Source organism: Mastomys coucha, unplaced genomic scaffold (assembly GCF_008632895.1).
Source record: "Mastomys coucha isolate ucsf_1 unplaced genomic scaffold, UCSF_Mcou_1 pScaffold2, whole genome shotgun sequence".
Lineage (NCBI taxonomy): Eukaryota > Metazoa > Chordata > Mammalia > Rodentia > Muridae > Mastomys > Mastomys coucha.
The window spans coordinates 10,694,994-10,713,146 of NW_022196902.1; the positions used below are offsets into that span (position 1 = coordinate 10,694,994).

An 18,153-nucleotide genomic window follows, 5' to 3' on the forward strand; every position below is an offset into this window, starting at 1 on the left:
GTTGTGTCAATGTTTTCTAAGGTGTCTTCTGCCGCTGAGATTCTCTCTTCTATCTCTTGTATTCTGTTAGTGATCTTTGCATCTACGATTCCTGATTTCTTTCCTAGGTTTTCTATCTCCAGGGTTGTGTCTCTTTCTGATTTCCTTATTGTTTCTATTTTCATTTTTAGATTCTGGATGGTTTTGCTCATTTACTTCACCTGTTTGATTGTGTTTTCCTGTAGTTCTTTAAGGGAATTTTATGTTTCCTCTTGAAGGGTTACTAGTGGTTTACCTGTGTTCTCCTGTATTTCTTTGAGGGTGCTATTTATGTCTTTCTTAAAGTCCTGTATCATCATCAGGAGAAGTGATTTTATATCTGAATCTTGCTTTTCTGGTGTGATGGTGTGTCCAGGACTTGCAATGGTGGGAGAATTGGATTCTGATGATGCCAGGTAACCTTAGTTTGTGTTGCTTATATTCTTAAGATTGCCTTGCACCATCTGGTTAACTCTAGTGCTAGCTGCCCTTGCTAAATCTGACTGGAGCCTGTCCTTCCTGTGATCTTGGTTGTGTCAGAACTCCTCAGAGTCAAGCTGTCTCTGAGATCCTGTGATTCTGGGATCCTGTGACCCTGGGCTTGTTAGAGCACCTGGGAGTGGAGCTTCCTCTGGGTATTTTGGAAATGACTGCAGAGTTTGCACCCAAGGTCTGCTCAGGTCATTGGCCGGCCCAGACAGTCAGGAAGCAACTTGAGCCACTGGGCTGTCAGAGTTCCTATGTGCCTGGGTCCTGCTGGTCCCAGTTACTCCCAGTGTTGGGATAGATGTTGTGTCCTCCTCACCTCTGATCCTGGGAGTGTTAGAGTGCCTGGGAGTGGAGCTTCCTCTGTATGTTGTGGGACTGGAAGGAACCAGAGCCACTATGCTGGCAGAGTTCCTGTGTGCCTGGTCCCGCTGGTCCCAGTTACTTCCTGTGTTGGGACAGATGTTGTGTCCTCCTCACCTCTGATCCTGGGCGTGTTCAACAATTCTTTTTTAAAAAAGTTTAGTTTTTAAGTTTTTTCATAGAATGTTTTGATTATATTCTTATTCTTCTAGAGCCTCCCCAGCTCCTTAGCCACCAATCATGTTCTTCCTCAAAACAAAACAGAGTGCACATGTGTGCATGCACACACCAACAGCATGGAGTCCATTTTGTGTTGGCTGACTATTCCTGAGCCTGAGTATAGTGACCCATTGTCTATTAGAGAAATCTGATTTTCCCTTTCCTACCAAGTATCAATTGGACATGGCTTCTTAGTTGGGTGTGGGAGCCTGTGTCCACTCCCCCATCTCAGTGCTGGGATCCTGTCTGGTTTGCACCTGTGCAGGCCTCTTGTATGCTGCCACAGTCTCAGTGAGCTCATATGTACATCAATCCTGTTGTATCTGGAAGATGTTGTTTCCTTATGGGCATCCATCACTTCTGGTCCTTACTACCTTTCTACCTCCTTTTCTGAATAGCTCCCAGGGGTGTTTGTTTGTTTGTTTGTTTGTTTGTTTTGCGGGGGGGTTTAGGAGAGGTGGTTGATGAAAACATTCCATTCCATTTAGGACTGAGTTTCCAAAGTCTCTCCCTCTGCATATTGTCCAGTCGTGAGTCTCTGCATTAATTTCCATGTATGCCAAGAGGAAGTTTTTCTGACGTGGGTTGAGCAAAGCACTCATCTATGGGTGTAGCAGTATGTCCGTAGGAGTCACTTACTTGCTACATTCCTTTAGCTAGTAGTAGGTATTCTTGGCCACTTTAGCAGTGTCAGATATGGGTTCCAGCTCAGATTCTTACATTTAGTCAGCAAGTGGTTGGTTACTCTCATAACATTTACACCTGTGTATCTTGCAGGCAGATCACTATTGTAGCTCAGCGAGTTCAGATCTGGGTGACACTGGGGATCCTTTTTCTTCAGGTAGCATGTGTAGTACTTTGCACTGTAAATACTATTCAGTAAGAGTGGAGATTCTAGTTGGGTACCAGCTTGATTTCTCCATGTTTAATGTCCCAAGTATGTACTGTTTTTAGCAGTAGGGTCTTATCTTCAAGATGTAGAAGGCAACTGATAGTATTGGCTCTGATGTTTACTAGGGATAGAGTGTCTGAAGAACCCTTTGGCCAATGACTCAAAAAAATATAACCAATTTGTGGTACTTGGATTTTTAACTGTTAGTATATGATGTCTATGGGGCATTCTCCTATATTATATGGTAACTACATTTAAATTCCTTTTATATATCTTTCTGTCAGTCTGTCTAAGCTTCTATAGTAGTAAGTTTCCATATGGCTTTTTAAAATGCCTTTATTACATTCTGTTTTTAAATATTGGCTAGAAGAATTGGTGTACAGAATGACAAGTAACACTTGTTAAGGTTCTCCTTAGCAAAAATTCTATCTCATATATATATATATATATATATATAAATTCCATGACCTCTGGTAGCATCTGGATAGCTGACCTTTATTTCTACTTCTCCATTTATACTTAGGTCTTGTTCTTATTTTCTTTTTCATTTGTTTGTTTAATCACATAGCATTCATTTTTATAACATCTTTAGGAAAACGTTATTTTAATAAGAAAGCTGTAACTCAGCTATAGATGGTGAAGCATTGTCTGTAGCTCTGTTTTCAGGGGCTAGAATGGCTTCACACCTTAAGTTTTATCATAAGGCATCAGGTTTTTTTTTTTTTTTTTTTTTTTTTTTTTTTTTTGGTTTTTCAAGACAGGGTTTCTCTGAGTAGCCCTGGCTGTCCTGGAACTCACTTTGTAGACCAGGCTGGCCTCGAACTCAGAAATCCACCTGCCTCTGCCTCCCAAGTGCTGGGATTAAAGGTGTGCGCCACCACCGCCCGGCAATAGGCATCAGGTTTTTATTGGTGGCATTTGAACAGTGCAATGGTGGTGGCTGAAAATCTGCCACAAACCTATGCTGATTTATAGGGAGAGAGTTGCGTATTTTTACACTCTTTTTGAGTCCCCACCTCCCATACTCATAGGAATCAAGCCCTGGGCTGCACATACTAGGAATGAAAGAATCCTATCAGCAAACTGAAACTATATCTACCGCTGACTTCTATGGTATTGAAGGCAAAGGACCTGGTATGATAGGAAGTTGGGATATCCTTGAATGTTCAGAACTGGGCTAATACCTATCTGATCAGCCTCCTGCCTTCCACATCACCAAGTGCTAGAGATGTCTTTGTACCTTGTAATCTTCTATCCTTAAAGTAGATATTCCCTTCTATTCCTGCCCACTTGCCCCTTTTCCTCCCTCCCTTCCTTATTTCCAGGAATAAGTAGTTTATTTGAGAGATACAAGCTTACATGGCCATGGCCCAGGAACACACAGTTAGGCTACCCTACATTTCATGTTCCAACATGGAAGTAGTTTCATGAAGTTTTACATTTTTGCAGAATAAAGAAGACTTTCATAAATCAAGCCAAGTTTAAGTCTCTTTGGTGATCGTACCAGAGAGGCGGTCCCACAGTTCAGGGAGTACTTCTCCACATGCCTCTCTGGTGTCCTATGGTACTCTTAGCTTTGGGGTTGATAGAAGTTAGTGGTTTGGATTCCAAAAGTTTTTATCTATTAGTCCCAGGGTGTTAGTTCCAGCACAGAGACAGGCAGGGAATGGCTGTTCATGGGGCTAAAGCTTGCTTAGAATAGGTGATCAGCTTCTGGACCTGCCACTTTCTGACCATTCCACATCACTGCAGTCAGTTTTTTGCAGAAATAGCGACTTTCCAGGCCTTCTCATGGATTGTTTCTCTTATTGACCAAGTACCACATGTTGAGCATGCAGGGGCCACATATTATTTATTAAATATTCTAAGGCCCTCTTAGGCAGGAGGCTCACTCCGAGGGTCTGATGTCAATGAGGCTGTAAGGCCCTCTTAGGCAGGAGGCTCACTCCGAGAGTCTGATGTCAATGAGGCTGTAAGGCCCTCTTAGGCAGGAGGCTCACTCCGAGGGTCTGATGTCAATGAGGCTGGACTGTACCACTTGCCTTCTCTCTGACAGACTCCTTTATGTGTATGTCTGTGTGACTGTTTTTGGTGACTCCCTGGCAGAGGGTAGAGAAAGGTGATGGGCCATCTTTGCAAACCGCCCTGGTGTAAAATGACTCTCCCTTGTCATACTGAAGATAACACTTTTTTTGTTAGGGCCTTCCTTGCACTGTGACATCCCTGAGGTTGATGAGAACACACACACACACACACACACACACACACACACACACACGCACAAAACTGGGGACATGTCCATATGATGGTTATGTTTTGTGGGGCAGGAGGGGGAAGGAATTCTTATGAATCCTATTCCAACCCTTGTCCTTTTGTAGGACAGTTGTGCTCAGAAAAGCCTGGGTTGTGACTCCTTTAGTGTTTATTCCCAAAGCATACCCGATGACCTATAACTTGTTGCTTTCAATTTAGTTTGAGTAGGAAAAGAGTCACTTTTTTTTACTACTCTCTCTATTTAAATTAAATTATCTTTTCAACTTTCATATATGTATTATATATATTTTGTTGCTCCCTCCCTCTCCTCCTTCCAACCATTCCCAAGACACCCATTCCAAATTCATGGTTTCTTTTAAGTGTGTGTGTGTGTGTGTGTCTGTGTGATTATATACTTATGAATATATAAATGCATTCTGATGACTTCATTTAGTGTTGCTCTTTCATATGTTTTAAGGACTGACCCCTGGGTATTAGATAGCCACGTGGGGGTTCATACATGAGGATAACTCTCTCAATAGTCATTAATTGTTCTTCATCTAGGTGTGGGGTCCCTTGAGATTTCCCCCACACACCTTGGCATGTCAACTGGTATTCTCATTATTTGAGTTTTATTTAGGCAGTCATATTATTGAGATTTCATGGATGAAGCAGGACATAATCCTGAAACAGACTTCCTGGTCCTCTGACTCTTACAACCTCTGCTCTCCCTCTTCTTGGATGTTCCTGAGCCTTGGGGCATGGGTGGTGGTGTGTCCGTATCGGCTGTGTCTGGGTATCCCACAGTTAGTTGTTCTCTGCATTTGACTAGTTGTGCGTTTCTTTAATAGTTTTCTACTGATACCAAAAGAATCTTCTTGAATATGAGCTACATGTATCATATCTGTGGGTATTAAGATAAGTATTTAGATTGTAGTCAGTGATTATATCAGTTTAGGGAAGTAGAAAAAGTAGGTTCTCCTTTAAAATCCGTGACCTTCACTAGTCACAGATAATTGATTAGCTGTACAGTCCTGGTCCTGAGCATCTTCCTGCTGAGTAGCCCTATGACCAATGAGTCCACCTTTAGTGACCACTTATGATGCTAGTGCCACCCTTGTATCCTTAGGGATATTTCTCCATGCTGATTATTGTCGAAGTTTGTTGGACGCCACAGCTCAGTAGGACTATTGATTGCTTTTCTCCTTTGGAAGCTTACAGAGCAGCGTCTCAGTCCTGTGAAGGCTGGTGCTCAAATGAGGCTTTCAGTTTACTTCTTCCGAGTCCTGTGTTCAAAGTGTGTGATGTCTTCAACAACAAAAACTTCTCCTTCTGGGAGGCGAAGCAATACCTTAGCATGTTTGGGGAGTTCTTTGGACTCCCTGATCAACAGCTTAAAAGGAGGTTTCTTATGACTGGTACTGAGGACTTTGTTAGTTAGTCTGTAGCTCATTGGGGGAGTATTAGTACCCCAAGTGATATGCATATATATATAATGATGCATGTTAGCATCATGTTAGAGAATTTTCATATCTTATACTCTGATAGAATTATTTTGTTGCTTTATGATTAGATTTGTCTATTCTCCCCATACATATTTCATGTTGAATGAAAAACAAAACAAAATGTGGGGCTGCGGCTTTGCCATTATTTTTACAGATTTGATTTGTACTGAGGATTGACTTATTTCTTAGTGGGTTTTGGATAAGTTCCTGGCTTTGCAATTTTTTTTTTAAAGCTCTGTTCTTTTCTGTGTAGCTTGTCATCTGTTTATTTACAGTTACAGTTTTTGTCGTCCATCCACTTTTTGTTTTATTACTACTCATCTTTCTTTCTTTCTCCTTTGAACATACTACTCACTGGTTGGTTGTAAACTCCAAGACATAAATATCCCTAATTTGAGGAAATGTTCCCTGGATCGGCTCTCCTAGCTCTTCCCCCAACCAGAACACACAGCAGATTGCTGTTGAATTTTGAATGTCACCAACAGACACATTTAAGATGGATAATGAAGTGCTTGAAACACAGATGGGCCCATAAATCAATTTTCATTTTCTTAGGACTTCCTTCTGACACAAAGAATCAATGTAATTAACTCTGGTTTCAGACCGTTATCATCTGAGTGGTATCTATATGGCCCTATTACCTAACGGCTCCATTTATTGGATGCCTGCTGGATGCAATACTTTGGTCTGTCACTTGGTTGGGGAAAGAATACATTGAAATCTTTACTAATAGGTAGTTAGTTATTTGGGGTTTTGGTGGTTTTGGTGGTTTTGGTGGTGGTAGTGTGGTGTGTCTGATGCGCGCGCGCGTGTGTGTGTGTGTGTGTGTGTGTGTGTGTGTGTGTGTGTGTGTGTGTGTGTTGTGGGGGGAAGTTGTATAGAGATGTAGTATGTAGATGGATCCTACAAGATCTATCCACCTTGGATATTGAGACAGGTGTGCCACTGGTCTGGAATTTACCAAGTAGGCTAGAGTGGTTGCCCAGTGAGCCCTCTCGATCACCTGTCTTCACCTCCCTAACCAAGGCTGCTATGCCAAGCCCACCATCCTGGGTTGTTCTGTATGTTTTTAGAGATTGAAGATAGATCTTCAAACTTGTGTGACAAGCATTTTACTGACTTTGGGTCTTGTTTGTTTGTGGAGACTAGATGTCAGTATATAGCTTAGACGGTCCTACCACTCAAGGTTGTCTGCCTCCGCAGGATTGGGAATATAGGTGTATATACTTCTACACGCTGCAAAAATTACTTATTTGAAAAGCAAATCTTCCACAGTACTCAGTAACCATGGTCTCAAAGGGGGCACTCAAGAATTCCATGTGCATTATTCATGTTTTAAGATTTAAAGTGAAAATTAAGGAGAAAAGTATATGCAATTGAGGATGGAGGTTTTAGGAGAAGCCAGGAATAGTTACGCTCAGTTGGGTACTGAGTCAAATAGAAAAGCGTTGTAGGGTTTTGTTGCTGATAATGTCGGTTTTTGTTTTGTTACAACAGAGTCAGAGGGCACTGAGGGTGCAGGTGATATTAACCTATGGATTTTTATTTTCAGATAACAGGCCTCTTTCTGCTTTCTCTCCAGCATCAGCCACTGGCCAAGATGGCGATGGTAGTGCCCATTCGCTGTACGTCCCAGACCACTACTCTACCTTAGGAAGGCTTGATAGCTATCGGTCCACAGGACAATGCTTAGAAACCAGGGACTCCAGCTGTCAGACCGAAGAAGTGAAAGTCATCCCACCATCAATGAGAAGGATCAGGGCTTACAAGGGGGTAGGCATTGCTGCCCAGATGAGCCACCTCTCAGGTTCCTCTGGCAACATGTCTGTGCTGAGTGACTCAGCTGGCATTGTGTTCCCATCTCGCCTCAATAACGATACTGGCTTCCACAGTCTTCCACGCACTGGCACAAGAGCAAGCACGTATTCGCTGGAGGCAAGGATGGGTGCCCTGGGCTCTGCTGAAGATACGGATGACACTTTTCCCTACCAGGGGGGTAACTCACAGGGGCATGAAAACTTTGCACATTTAGGAGGTGCCTCGAGTACCGGAATGCTTTTGAGGCCCAAATCCCAGCAGCTGAGGTTCTTGGAGAGTCCAGCGTGTGTGGTTTCACCTCATGCAGCCTACTCTACCAGCATCATCCCAAATGCCACACTACTGTCCTCTTCAGAGGTTATTGTCATCCACACTGCTCAGAGTGCAGGGCAGCTGGACAGTAGAACGCCCGGCTCATCTTCATACTCAAAGATAAAACCCAGAGACCGTCCTACACCCAGATGTTCTGTGAAAGATGACCATCAGTCCCCCCGTCATCACTGGAAGGAAGGTCATATCGTTCATTCACAGGCTTTAGCCTCCTCTGTCCCTGGTGCCACCACACTGTTATCCCTCCATGACTCAGAGGTCTCTCTAAATGACCCAACAAATAGGGAGAATGGATCCCAAGCCATACTCTATCATTGTAGAAACAACCTGAGCTTTCCTGCCCACTCTCCAGATGTGGATGGCAAGAGTGAGTGTAGTTATTCAGGGGAAAGGGGATGTGGCAATGCTGAGCCCTGGGAATATAAAGCCTCCAGCAATGGGCGAGCATCCCCGTTGAAGCCACACCTGGCAACTCCTGGTTGTTCTACTCCCACAAGTAACGTGAGCAGCTGCAGTTTGGACCAAACATCTCTCAAGGAGGATGCCAGGTCCCTGTATTCAGAGGACCACGATGGTTACTATATGACCACTCACAGTGGTTCTAGACATGATGCTGGGAACTTGTACAGTATCAGTGATGGCTTTGGGAACCCCAGGCACAGCATGGTCAATGTTTTCGACGGAAGGGCTCAGAGAAGCCAAGGGGATCAGGCCACTCACCAGGATAAAGTCCTTTCGAGAAACATCTCTCTGAAGAAAGCAAAGAAACCACCCCTGCCACCATCCCGGACAGATTCCCTGCGAAGGATTCCCAAGAAGAACAACCAGACAAATGGGCAGGTGCTCAACGAGAGCCTGATCGCCTCACTCCAGCATTCGCTTCAGCTAAGCCTTCCTGGCAAGGGCAGCAGCTCCCCTTCCCAGAGCCCCTGCAGTGACTTTGAGGAACCCTGGCTCTCCAGGTCCAGAAGCCAGAGCATTGTTAGCGAGGGTAGTAGCTTGACCTCCACCACCACTCCCAACGTGTATTCTCTGTGTGGGGTCACTCCTTCCCAGAGCGACACGAGCAGCCTCAAGTCAGAGTACACGGACCCTTGGGGTTACTACATTGACTACACGAGCTTGCCGGAAGATCCAGGGAACCCCACAGGGAGCTGCTCCGCCAACACTGAGGTAGCAACTGGAAATGGGCCAGTACGCCACATCCAGGAGGGGTCGAGAGTCCCAGTGCCTCAAGTGCCGGGCTGCTCAGTTAAACCAAAGATCACCTCCCCAGAAAAGTCCCAGAGAGTCACCTCTCCATCCAGTGGGTATTCTAGCCAGTCGAATACACCCACAGCACTCACCCCTGTGCCTGTGTTTTTAAAATCAATGTCACCAGCAAATGGGAAGGGGAAGGCCAAGCCCAAGGTACCAGAAAGAAAATCATCTCTGATCTCTTCTATGTCCATCTCCTCATCGTCCACTTCTCTCTCCTCTAATACTTCTACGGAAGGAAGTGGGACCATGAAGAAACTGGATTCAGCCCTGGCCTCGGTCCTTGTTCCACCCCCTCCTCCTCTTCCCCCTCTGCCTTCTCCGTGTCTGGCAGACAAGTCCCCCTTTCTTCCACCTCCTCCTCCACTAGCGGATTGCTCCGAGGGCTCTCCTCTGCCGCCCTCTCCCGTATTCCCCCCTCCACCACCAGAAGCCCTTGTTCCCTTTTGCTCCCCCACTAACAGGTGCCTTTCTCCTCCCACAGCAGTTAGCCCCTCTCTTCCAAGATCCTCACCTCCTTTGCCAGCACCTCCACCTTTCTTGCCCTCATCAGAACCCCCACCCGCTCCGCCTCTGGACCCCAAGTTCATGAAAGAAAACAGGCCCCTTTTCAAAAACTCTAGCCAGTCCGAATCCTCTAGGGAGGCTCTCCGGCGGCCTGCCAACACGGAGGAGGGCTGCCGACCCCCCATGCCCCTGATCACCACCGAAGCTTTGCAGATGGTGCAGTTGAGGCCAGTGAGAAAGAACTCAGGTGCCGAGATAGTCCTGTTTTCTGAACCATCAGCTCAGGAACAACGAACTCCGACTGCTCCACAGTATCACTTAAAGCCATCTGCTCTCCTCAAATCCCGAAATAGCATAAATGAAATGGAGAGTGAAAGCCAGGCTGCCTCTGTGACGAGCTCGCCTCCGATGCCTGCCAAGAGCCAGAGTCAGGGTGACCATGACAGTGCAGTCGAGCGTGGCGGCCTTCAGAGCTGCAGCGATGGAGCTCCAGGCCCGGGTCCCAGCCTCAGGACCACTCTGCTCCCAGACTCTTCACCCAGCAGGAAGCCTCCCCCCATCTCCAAGAAGCCCAAACTGTTCCTGGTGGTACCACCTCCGCAGAGAGATTTCACAGCGGAGCCCACAGAGAACGGGAGCGAAGCTTTCCCAGGCGTGCCCAGCCCTACCAGGGCAGAGGGGGAAGCTGTGCACAGCCAAGAGGAGAAATCCAGCCCAGCATCCCGAGTTGGCTCTCATGCTACGGCCCCCACCCCCAGCAGTCCGGCTCTAGAAAGAGGAACTGCATGGTCCTTGTCGCCTGGCATTGTGGAAGCCAATGCCCCCATGGTCCAACCTAATACATCGCAGGGTCCCACACAGGAGGAGTCAGGCGAGAGCAGCGTGGATGGTGAGAGAAATGCGAAGAGCTGCCTGTCTCAACAGGGCAGAGAAGGTAAGGCTGGCTGCTTTCTGCTGCACTCCTCTGATCCCCTGGAGATGAGCCAAATAGGGCTACTGAACACTCCTGGAACCAGGAGAAAGCAGCCTAGACTTCGGCAAAAGCCGGCAGTGTGTGGGCTTCTCACATCTCATTACCCAAGCTGCTTTGTGAAAATTTTAAAACTCTAGATCCAAGAGAAGAGAGGGAAAGAGAGCGGTGGGGGTGGAGGTGGTGCCGGGAGGTCTGAGGCAGGCTGGGTATTCAGTAGCAGGAGTAATCTCCCTTCGGAAGGGTTACAGAGAAACGCTCTTAACCAAATTTAAGAGCAATTTAGTCCAAAGTCTGTAGCAGGAAATAGCCCTGGCTGTCAGGCTAGCAAGTATCATTTCTACCCCTAAAAACTCGAATTCCAGAGCCACGGGGCTTCCCCATGGTTCTTACACTGTCAGAAATGGCAGCAAAGTGGCGTCTTTCTGAGCCAGGCAAAGGACTAGTCACAGTGTGTAGTGTTTGCCTGCCTTTCTTTTCTCTAGCTGGGTTGCTGGAACCCAACACAGCGGCTTCCTCTTCAGACACCCTGGACTTACCTAAGGAGGAAGGAAGCGATGAGGTGCTGACTCCCACTAAACCCAGGACCACAGAGGACCTGTTTGCAGCCATTCACAGGTATCCCCAACTTTTGCCATACTTTAATATACTTTATAATTTCTTCTTTCTGGACGGGCCTCTCTGTTTTCTTGAGGTTTTTGTCTGTCAGCTAGACACTTTTTTTTAAACATTACTCATTTTTAAGTGTCTTTCTTATACATTAATTACTTCTTGAGTTCGACTTCTGTTGTACTTTGTTCTGTTGATTGCTGTGATGACATTGAGGACAGAATGTGGTACCTTCTGGTAGACGCTGCAGTAGCTGGCAAGACACCTAGTCTGTCAGTCATGTGACCGGATGTTTACAAGATTTGGAACCCGTCTGAGGCGAGGTGAGGAATGCTGCATTCTGTGGACTCATGGTACATACTCTAGCTCTACAGAGCCACCTTCCTAAGAGTTCTTTAGTTGATTTATTTATTGTTACTTTTTAGAAAATCCATAATATCATAGTGCTTTTTTTACCTTCAATATTTTATCGACTTTTGTTTCTTTTTGTTTCTTGTCCCCCAACTCTTCTCAGATCTACTCCTGTCCAACTTTATGCTCTCGCTCTCTGTCTCAAATTAAAATTAAAAGCCACTAAAAACCATGGAATGCAGTTTGTGTTGGTCAGCTCACCTAGCTGCTACCCCGGAATGTGATTTGAAATACCCATTAGCACTCCCTTGAAGAAAACTGACTTTTCCTCTCCCAATGGTTATCATTTATGAATAGCTTCTTTGGTTTTTTCCTTTTCAAGACAGGGTTTCTCTGTATAGCCCTGGCTGTCCTGGAACTTACTCTGTAGACCAAGCTGGCCTCGAACTCAGAAATCCGCCTGCCTCTGCCTCCCAAGTGCTGGGACTAAAGGCATGCGCCACCACTGCCCACTGCTTGAATAGCTTCTGGATGACGGGTGGGACTTTGCCCTCACTTTCACTCCTTTGTGCTGGGATTTTATCTAGCTTAAGCTTACAGGTTATGAATTCATTCCCATGTCTATCCTGCCATGTCCAGAAAATACTATTTCCCCTAAAGTTGTCCACCACCTCTGGCTCTAACCGTCTTTCCACCCACTACTTCTATATCCCAGAGCTTTGCTGGTAAGGATGCAGGGCTAAGCCGTCCAGTGTCTCCCCAGGAATACTTCTTGTGGGGGAAGGGGGGAAACTCTTTAAATTTGTTACTGTATACCCCTAGCGCCATCTGCTGGCTTTTCATAAAAAACCAGTTGCTTTGTCAAAAGGGAACTGCTTGTTACCTGGTAACAACTGATGGTTTCCTTGGAGTGTAACTGATTTAGTAATTCAGCTTTGCTTATTCCGGCCAAATATACCGATGACTGTGCCCCTACCACACAGCGGCATCATGGTAGTAAGTGATAAGATTCAGATATGGACAAGTACTTTTAAGAACCAGTGTTGTATAAGGGAGCCCTCCTGCTGCTTAGATTTCTTCACTAATAGGTTTTCAGATAACTCCTGTGAATATTTCTCTGCCATTAAGACTTTGTTTTGACCTGAAAGGCCATCCTTTATCTCCCTTGGGAGACCAAGTACTCTATGAAAGTGTTCAATTCCCCGAATAAGTAATCCATGCCAGCAAGCTCTCAAATCCTGCTGTTTCTGAGTTTCAGTAAAAAGGCTGTGGCATGTGGTAGAAGGGAACCCCGCCCTTACTAACTAGCTCCAACACAGGAACATCTAGTGTGGGGCAAAGAGAGTGGGGCTAAAGATGGCTCAGCTGTTAGGAGCACTGACTGCTCTTCCAGAGGTCCTGAGATCAATTCCCAGCCACTCACAACAGTGGGATCTGACACCTTCTTCTGGTGTGTATGAAGACAGCTACAGTGCACACATATAAGATAAATAAATAAATAAATAAATAAATAAATATCTTTTTAAAAAAAGAAAAAGAGAGCTAGCTATCTGGTTCTTTTTTAAAACAAGGAAATAAGAAATGCATCTTTTGAAATGAAGCAAATAAAGTCACATTTGTAGATATTTACACCAATGGTTCTAACTGTAGCTGCGTTGGACACATAATAAACAATAAATATTTTCTGAATTAAATGAAACCAATTGGACTTTAACTGTCCAGAAATTCTTCTGAGACTTTAATGTCTTTCATTTAGCATGGAATGTACCAAGTTTCTAAATATACAGGAATCTGTATTTATAATCACAAGGCACAGGGAAGTGTGTTGCCAAGTGGCTGTGTGTACTAAATACTCTGTCGTAAGGAAACCCAACTGTTGCAGAGCCATGGTTACTGCAGATTTTTTTCTAAAAATACACCAAAGGGCTCTTCTATATTTTATTTGGCAAACTTCAGAGGCATTAAAGAATGTGTGGTTTCTGCTAGAGAGACAGTGCCATTGATTACAGATATAGAAATCATTCAGATTCTATTATTCTTTGTACACATGGGAGAATTAAAGGCCATGTAGCCTTAGGAATGGATTGAAAAGAAAAACCTCAGATACATGCTAATTTCTGTTGTGGCATTAATATTGAATTAGCAGATGTAATCAAAATCCATCTGAATGCTGGATCACTAGAACTTTCATGTCCTGCAGCACTGACATTCATGATGTAAAATACAGATGATCCAAAATGAAGCATAGTTTTCGAGTTCTGTAATAATGCAAATTAATTCTCTTCAGATTTAAAGCCAGATGGAAAGCGTAGAACACCAGTTGAGGTGTGAAATTTTATATTTACTGAAGTAATTAGACTTTAAGCTGTTGTTAACTATTTAAATGTCATCTTTAGAAACACACACACAGTGAGAGAGAGAGAGAGAGAGAGAGAGAGAATATGCAGAGATATCAGAAGTTAAAATTTAGTTCATTTTGTAAGAGGCAGCTGCTCCCTGAGAATACCAGTTTTGTTTTGCTTTTGTTTTGTTTTGTTTTTTTTAAACTTGCCATCTCTTTTAGTTCTATATCTGCAATTAAATGCCCTAAACTTCAGAGCATCACTGTGCCTTTTTGTGTCTCAGCACAATCAAAACATTTTACCATAAGCTTGTGGTCCTTAGCTGAAATAAATACCTAAAAGACTGAGAAGAGCAGAGTAGCTCTGGTAGGTAGTCATTCATTACTCTGACTGAATGTTGAGTAGAACAGTTGAAGAAAAATACTTTTGGCCACAGTCTGCTGTCATGAGGGATCTTTTGCTCTGTCTTTAGAAGTAAATATCAGAAGCTCTTGGGCTCATCTTTAATGATGGTGTATGTGTGTGTTCAGTAAGTAGTCGCAGGAAGGTAACGGGATTGCAGCAAGGTTGCCAAGGATTGACCATTATTTTAATTTTGTTTTATTTCAGATCCAAAAGGAAAGTCCTTGGCCGGAAAGACTCGGAAGATGATCACACTCGAAATCACTCTCCTTCCCCGCCTGTGACACCCACGAGTGCTGCCCCTAACCTGGCCTCTCCAAAGCAAGTGGGGTCCATCCAGAGAAGCATAAAAAAGAGCACTACCAGCAGCGACAGCTTCAAAGCTCTGCTGCTTAAGAAGGGGAGTCGCTCGGACGCCAGCGCACGCATGTCAGCAGCGGAGATGCTCAAGTCCACGGACCCTCGATTCCAGAGATCCAGGTCGGAGCCTTCACCAGAGGTCCCAGACAGCCCATCCAGCTGCTCCCCCAACAAGAACAGGAGAGCTCAGGAGGAGTGGGCCAAGAATGAAGGCCTGATGCCTCGGAGTCTGTCCTTTTCGGGTCCTCGGCACAGCCGCAGCAGGACGCCGCCCTCTGCGGCCAGCAGCAGGTACAGCATGAGAAACCGCATCCAGAGCAGCCCCATGACAGTCATCTCTGAGGGAGAGGGAGAACCTGCTGAGCCAGCGGACAACAAAGCACGCAGGGCCCTGGACATTGCCGGGGTGTGCTCTCTGGACAGACTGTCGGGGCAGGAGATGGACCGGGACAGCCTGCCCTGTAGTGAGGAGCCCGCCTCTGTGGATGGGATGGGGAGGGCTGAGGGCAGTGATCCCTTGGAGCAGTGTGGGGGTCCTGAACAGAAGAGTTAGTATCAGAACCTGCCTCTCATGAGTGAGGCAGGACGGTGAGCTGTGCATCGCTCTAGGAAGTCTCTGTGGCCTTTTCCTGGCTTGTGGGGACCTCATTCAGCATTGGTGTTGGGGAGGTCTCAGCCTTGCGGGTCTCTAAGGACTCGCTCGCCATGTGGCTTAAAAGCAAGTAGAAGCTTCAACTTCTGAAAGTGCTTCCTGGGGAAGATGGTTTTGTTTCCTTGTTTGTTTTGTTTTGTTTTTCCCAAAATGCTGGGTGTGTGTATATGTGTGAATTTTGAATACTTCATTCTAACACATACACACACACTAAACGTTATGTCTAGAAATAGGAGAAAAGGTTTTCAGGTAGAGTAACGGAGTCCTCTAGACCTGGGGTGGTAACTGCTTTCAACGCATTATGGGTATGGGAATGTGTAAGCTCACTAAGAGGAGACTGAAAGCCGTTACTTCTAACAGGCAGTGGGCTGGTTCTAAGTATAGAACGTGTCTGTGTGTACACTTGCTCTAGCTCAAGACACACGGGAAACCATGAAGGGGCTGGGGAGTGGCTAAGCAATTCATTGGTTTAGGTACTTTAGGGGGTAGGGGAGGCCTTACTGCCTCCTCCTCCACTTGTAAAAATTACACAAATGGAAGTGGCAAGGCTGTGTCCTGTGCCTACTGCCCTGATGTTAGAAGCATGGGTGTTGTGTTTGTTTGTTTGTTTTTAATGAATTCCCTCCTGGAGTTGTTATAGAAGAGTGAGGAAAAGAGGCATCATGAGAGGAGCATGAGAGAAGGGTAGGGGAGTGATTGATACTGCTGGATTTGTTTCCTGCTTATTAAAGAAAATATTTTCAGAATTAAATCAGAAAACATGCACTGTTGAATTATGGGTGAAGCTTTTCTTTTAAAGAATTGTTTTGTTTTACAATCAGAGTTTTCACTTCCATATGACAATTTGTCACTTGAAATGTGACATTTGGCATTTGCTAACTTTTGGCTATACCAAAGAAAAACAATATGGCTATTTTCACCCCTGAACTGCTTACAGCATTGTGTTTTAATTTAGAAGGTTTACCAAAATCTATTATATATTATCTCACTTTGAAGAAAACGCTGACTCTTGTTAGTGACAGAAATTGATGAAAATCAGTGGGGCGTGGTTATGAATTAGCCCTGGGAAATGAGTTTTTATATTAAAGAGATTTCTTTTCTTTTCTTTCTTTCTTTCTTTTTTTTTTTTGCACCACCTGGTTTGTGTGATTTTCTATTTGTTTGAGTAGAGTTGCTGAGTCCCTTCAAGGCTCCTCCTGTCAGAATTGCGAACATGCCTTAGAATGGGGGTATTTCCTTTAGTATAGCGCCCTTGTGACCTTCACCCGCTTCCAGGTTCTGTGTGTCCAGCGAAAACACACCCTACCTTATCCTCACCGTGGGTGCACTGAGCGACTGAAGCTGCTAACAGTTGCCATTGACAATGTGTGAGACTATCTGGAGGTTAAACCACACAAGCCAAAGCATGGCAGGGCTTCTTCCACAGAACCTTTGACAGCCATTGCAGATACATCTCTGAGGAGAGAATTTAGCAAGCAAAGCACTTCTCACAGCTACCTGACATGTGGCCACAGAGGTCTTTTTTTAAAATCCGCTGTGTCATTTTTCAAGTGCATAGGGCACACAGATCATTTCTTGTAAATCTTAGAAAGGCCATGTTGACATCTGAATACCTAAAAAAGATTAGAATGTATGTGGATATCAGAAATCTTAAACTTAATATATCAATATTTGTTTGAAGGTGAGATAAGCAGCATTAGAACTAATTATAAAATGATTTAAAATCCCTCATTTAAAAAGTATTTATTAGGTTTTAAGTTTGTTTTCAATAAAACAATTGTAAAGCCAATATTTGAAACTTCTTTGTATGTGCATTTAATTCTTTTAAGCTTTGCTAGAAGTACATATTGCATATTGAATATATTCTTTCTCACACCCCCCTTTCCTCTTCTCTCCACCTCCCATTAGTTGCCTTGATCCCTTAGACATTTTAATTTCTGCTTTTCATGTACACACAGTTTTAAATAACCAGACGTTTCTACTACTACAGAATTGTTGAGTACATTACTGGATGGGAAGTAACCAGCAGTAAAAACCCTGGCCATGTCTTGGGGGTTAGGGGGTTGGTGGGAAAGGAGACCAACATACAGGCACTGGCTGGTACCTCTACGATATAAGGAAAAACATCCAAAGATACCATCGTAAAGCGTGAGTGATGGAAGGACTGGTCACTTATTTGGGGTGGTGTGTGGAAGGAGAGGAGAACTTTTGGCAGATATAGGTAGTACACAGGAAAAGAAGAATCTAGACTCATGGTAGAAATGTGTGCTCTCAGCTTTGCTGATGTTTCTTGTATGAGGACCACTTCTGCTCGAGGGCTTCATGAGAGCAAACTGGGTGGTCCTTCTCATACCCAGGAGCTGGAAAAGCCCCAGGTCCAACCTCCTCTTCATTGTTCTAAGAATTAGAACTGAGTGAGCACTTGCTCTGTCTGTTGGAAACAGTCTTCACTTTGCTTGGCTTGCCATCCACCAAGAATTTCTGAAGCATTTTAATTGAAACCTGTCACCTTTGGTGTGGAGACAAGAATGGATAAATAGCTGGGCGGTGGTGGTGGTGCACACCTTTAATCCCAGCACTTGGGAGGCAGAGGCAGGTGGATTTCTGAGTTCGAGGCCAGCCTGGTCTACAGAGTGAAATCCAGGACAGCCAGGGCTACACAGAGAAACCCTGTCTCGATAAAAACAAAAACAGAAAACAAAAAAAGTGGATAAATATATATTAAATTATATAAAATATATATTTATATAATAAACTTATTTATAATACACATATTTTCCTCCATATTCATAAGTTCTGTATCCATGAAGCCAACTACC

General features: G+C 44.6%; 1 protein-coding gene across 11 annotated transcripts in view; it reads left to right on the forward strand.

Moving 5' to 3' along the window:
• Window positions 1–17,132, forward strand: part of Nhsl1 (NHS like 1) — a 232,848-nt gene extending 215,716 nt beyond the window's left edge. For all 11 annotated transcript variants that reach the window (XM_031380514.1, XM_031380505.1, XM_031380507.1 and 8 more), the window contains 3 exons: window positions 7,319–10,582; window positions 11,104–11,236; window positions 14,530–17,132. In XM_031380514.1, coding sequence (XP_031236374.1) covers window positions 7,483–10,582; window positions 11,104–11,236; window positions 14,530–15,235 — 3,939 coding nt within the window. In that variant the 5' untranslated portion in view covers window positions 7,319–7,482 and the 3' untranslated portion in view covers window positions 15,236–17,132. The remainder of the gene's footprint in view (window positions 1–7,318; window positions 10,583–11,103; window positions 11,237–14,529) is intronic.
• The last annotated feature ends 1,021 nt before the right edge of the window (window positions 17,133–18,153 follow it).